The following is a 3380-nucleotide window of genomic DNA, read 5'->3' on the forward strand; positions in this document are numbered from 1 at the left end:
CTTTTATATAGACCTTAGTGGTCCCTAATACTGTATCTGAAGTCTCTTTCATATAGACCTTAGTGGTCCCTAATACTGGATCTGAAGTCTCTTTTTCTCCTTTTATACGTCTCCACTGCCTTCTAACATAAGCTGAGCTGTTATGCTGTATTGTTGTTATTGCTTTGAGTAAAGTTGGTATCTGTTGTCTGTTTTTATTGTTTTTGGCATATTCTGTTTTAGAAGGTTTTTTCCGGCTATTTTTTATGCTTTCATCTTATGTTGTTATCTATATTTGGACAGCACTTTGGGGCAGTAGTGACTGTTTGTAAATGTGCTATAGAAACAAACTTTGACCTTGACTTTGACCTTGACTTTGACCTTGACCTCCTTCCTCAGGAACAAGGAGTGTCCGACCTGCAGGAAGAAGCTGGTCTCCAGGCGCTCGCTGCGCCGAGACTCCAACTTCGACGCTCTGATCTCGAAGATCTACCCGAGCCGCGACGAGTACGAGGCCCACCAGCACCGCGTCCTCGAGAGACTCAACAGGCTGCGCAACAGCGTGGTGCTGAGCTCCAGCATCGAGGAGGGTCTCCGGCAGCAGGCCCGCTACAGGTCCGAGAGGTTGGGGGGACTGGGGGGTCTGGGGGGGTCGCCTACTGGTTCATGTTCAGTTCATGATTTTAACCTCGCGGATTCAGCAGTCTGGGGAAGGCCTGTTTTGTTTTTATAGTTGAATGATGTGAAGAGGAAGCCCCCCCCTTGTTTATTATGACACATCTCTGGGTGCGTTGGAGCGTTTTACGCTGTTGTTTTTGCTTCAGTGTGAAGAAAAGTGAGTTATTTCTGTCAAAAAAAGAATCATTAGGTCACTTTAATCTAGTAAATAGTTTCTCAGTTGAATAGCCCAAACAAATCTGAATCTGAAAAACAATTTGAATCTGTTTATTATGATCTGAGAGTTCATAACACTACTATAACAAGTCCGCAATTTCAGCCTTTCCTATGATTTCCAGACTCGTATAAGGGATGGTAACCTTTAAATACATAACCAATCATAACCATTCATCGCTGGTTGTCTTAATGACATCATCATCTATCTCTCCTTCTCCTTCACTTCCTGTCTGTCAGCTGCAGACATATTTCGCCTTCTTCTAAGATATTCAAAATACACAAGCAACGCGTTATACATTTGGTGTTGCTTCCATTGTTTCTGAGACCAGGAGTCTGATATTCTGTGCAATAAACACGCGACCGTTTTCACCGGGGGACATTTGTGCACAGTGGTTGGTGATTTCACCCCCCAAATCGCACCTAGTCCACCGAACGAACGCTAGAGATCTGGGAACGCGGTGACATCCGCCCAAAAGACGTCCGATAGGCGCCGACATCCAAGCAGACTACCCAGAGTGTGTGTGTTCCCCTCCGCCCTGCAGGAACCACCGGGTGAAGAAGCCCACTCAGGAGAGTGACAACACCACCTTCAGTGGGGGGGAGGACAACGGCGATGCCCGCTCCCACCTGTCCCACGACTCGGCCCCCTCGCACACCCCTCTACCCCCCGGGCAGACCCCGTCGGAGGCCGGGCCGAGCCGCAAGCGGCCGCGAGCCTCCGAAGACGGCTCGGGGCCCGAGGCGGACAGCGGCAGCCCCACGCCTCCGCTGAGGCGCCACAAGGAGGGGCCGGCCTCCGAGATCGAGCTGGTGTTCAGACCCCACCCAGAGCTGGTCCAGGCCGAGGACTACAACCAGACCAGGTGAGACCAACGCATATTATATGTCAATTAAAGGCGCAGTTAGGGAAGCTTTGCAGACATTGTCCCAAACAAATTGCATTTCTGGTGAGCTATCTTGGCCACTGCAGGTCAGGATTCTTAGATGTTATGTGTTGCCATAGTAACGAGTTTGACTGACAGCCAGTCATCCAATCATGACAATCACATCGTGATTGGACGACTCAAAAAGCTCCCAGGTAGCTTTTTGAGTCGTCCAGTCATGATTCACAATCAGATAAAGATCCCTTCTTTTCCTCCCTCCCTTCTTTTTCCTTCTTTGCCTCCCTTCCTTCTATCCTCCCTTCTTTTTCCTTCTTTCCTTCCCTCCCTTCTATCCCTCCCTTCTATTTCCTTCTTTCACTCCCTCCCTCCTTCCTTATAAAGTAAGTAAATAAAGATACATTTCAGGTATTTTATTTCTATTATTACAGTACTACTGTGGGGGGCAAATAAGCAACAAGTAAGCAACTCAAGTAACATTGTTTATGTTCAAAGTGAATCAATCTTTATTCATATAGCACCTTTCAAAAGTGACAGTATGCAAGTCAGGAAAAAGCTAAGACAAAATATACATAAATGGGATTTATATTACCTTTTCCTGTCAGAGGAGCTGGAATTTAAGAGGGAGTATGCCCCCCCCCCCCAACCATAATTTTTATTAGAAATTGAATTTGCATCAATCAGTGTCCATGTTTAACGAACAGATCCACTCCTATCAGACGGTCTGAAAACGGGACGTTACGTAAACTGGGATTTGGGAGAAACGGTGCTCGATATCTGAACGCCCATTCAGCCCAATAAACGCCAAAGTCTTGTCTTCGGTTTAAACCTTAGATCATGTTTCTACGTTAAAGTATGGCGATACGAGAACACGATACACGGTCTCAAAGAGGGGGCGTTTGGAGCGACGAGCGATTTCCCGAATATTTCCCATTCAGGTCTATGAGAAATGTTTCGCAGTTTTTTGCCTATTTCGGGAAAACCGCGCGGCAAATATCTTAGAAAAGTCATAGCCCGCCATTCCCGATCATTACACACGTTTCAATGTATTGTGTGTGCGCGTGTTGGCAACGCTCCGGGGCTAGTAGCGGGACGAAAATCTGGCGGAATAATAATAGGTATGGGCAAAAATAGTCACACCTCACGTCCCTCATGTCCCATCAAGTGTCCTTTTCTTTTCCAGGTACGTGAAGACGACCGCCAACGCCACAGTGGACCATCTGTCCAAATACCTCGCTTTGCGCATCGCGCTGGAGGACAGGCGGACCAACGGAGAGACGGAGGACAGAGGGAGGGAGGAGGGAGGAGAGGACACGGGAGGAACGGCGGGAGGTGGAGAGGGGTCCGGTCTGAGCAGCATCAGTGAGAAACAGTACACCATCTACATCATGACGAGAGGGGGACAGATCTCGGTGAGTAACGGCGGACTAGAGCTGACGGGGTTCTTCATTACATGCGAGGGAATAAATGATCTGAGAGGGAAAAATTTTTTGAGAGAAGAAGAGTTTTCATACCAGATTTTTCTGCCAGAAATTGATCATGATTTGATTTTTTTTTTATTTCCCTGCCTCTCTCCCTTCTTCCCCTTCTTTCCTCCCTCCCTCCTTTCCTCCCTCCCTTCTTCTC

General features: G+C 47.6%; 1 protein-coding gene across 1 annotated transcript in view; it reads left to right on the top strand.

Annotated features, from left to right (window-relative positions):
- LOC117957207 (E3 ubiquitin-protein ligase RING2-A-like) overlaps window positions 1-3380 on the top strand; it is a 6384-nt gene that overhangs the window by 2515 nt on the left and 489 nt on the right. Inside the window, exons 4-6 of the mRNA XM_034892804.1 lie at window positions 379-594; window positions 1416-1736; window positions 2938-3195. Of these exons, the coding sequence (XP_034748695.1) occupies window positions 379-594; window positions 1416-1736; window positions 2938-3195 (795 nt within the window). The remainder of the gene's footprint in view (window positions 1-378; window positions 595-1415; window positions 1737-2937; window positions 3196-3380) is intronic.

This window comes from Etheostoma cragini, chromosome 14 (genome assembly GCF_013103735.1).
Source record: "Etheostoma cragini isolate CJK2018 chromosome 14, CSU_Ecrag_1.0, whole genome shotgun sequence".
In the NCBI taxonomy this organism is placed as follows: Eukaryota; Metazoa; Chordata; class Actinopteri; order Perciformes; family Percidae; genus Etheostoma; species Etheostoma cragini.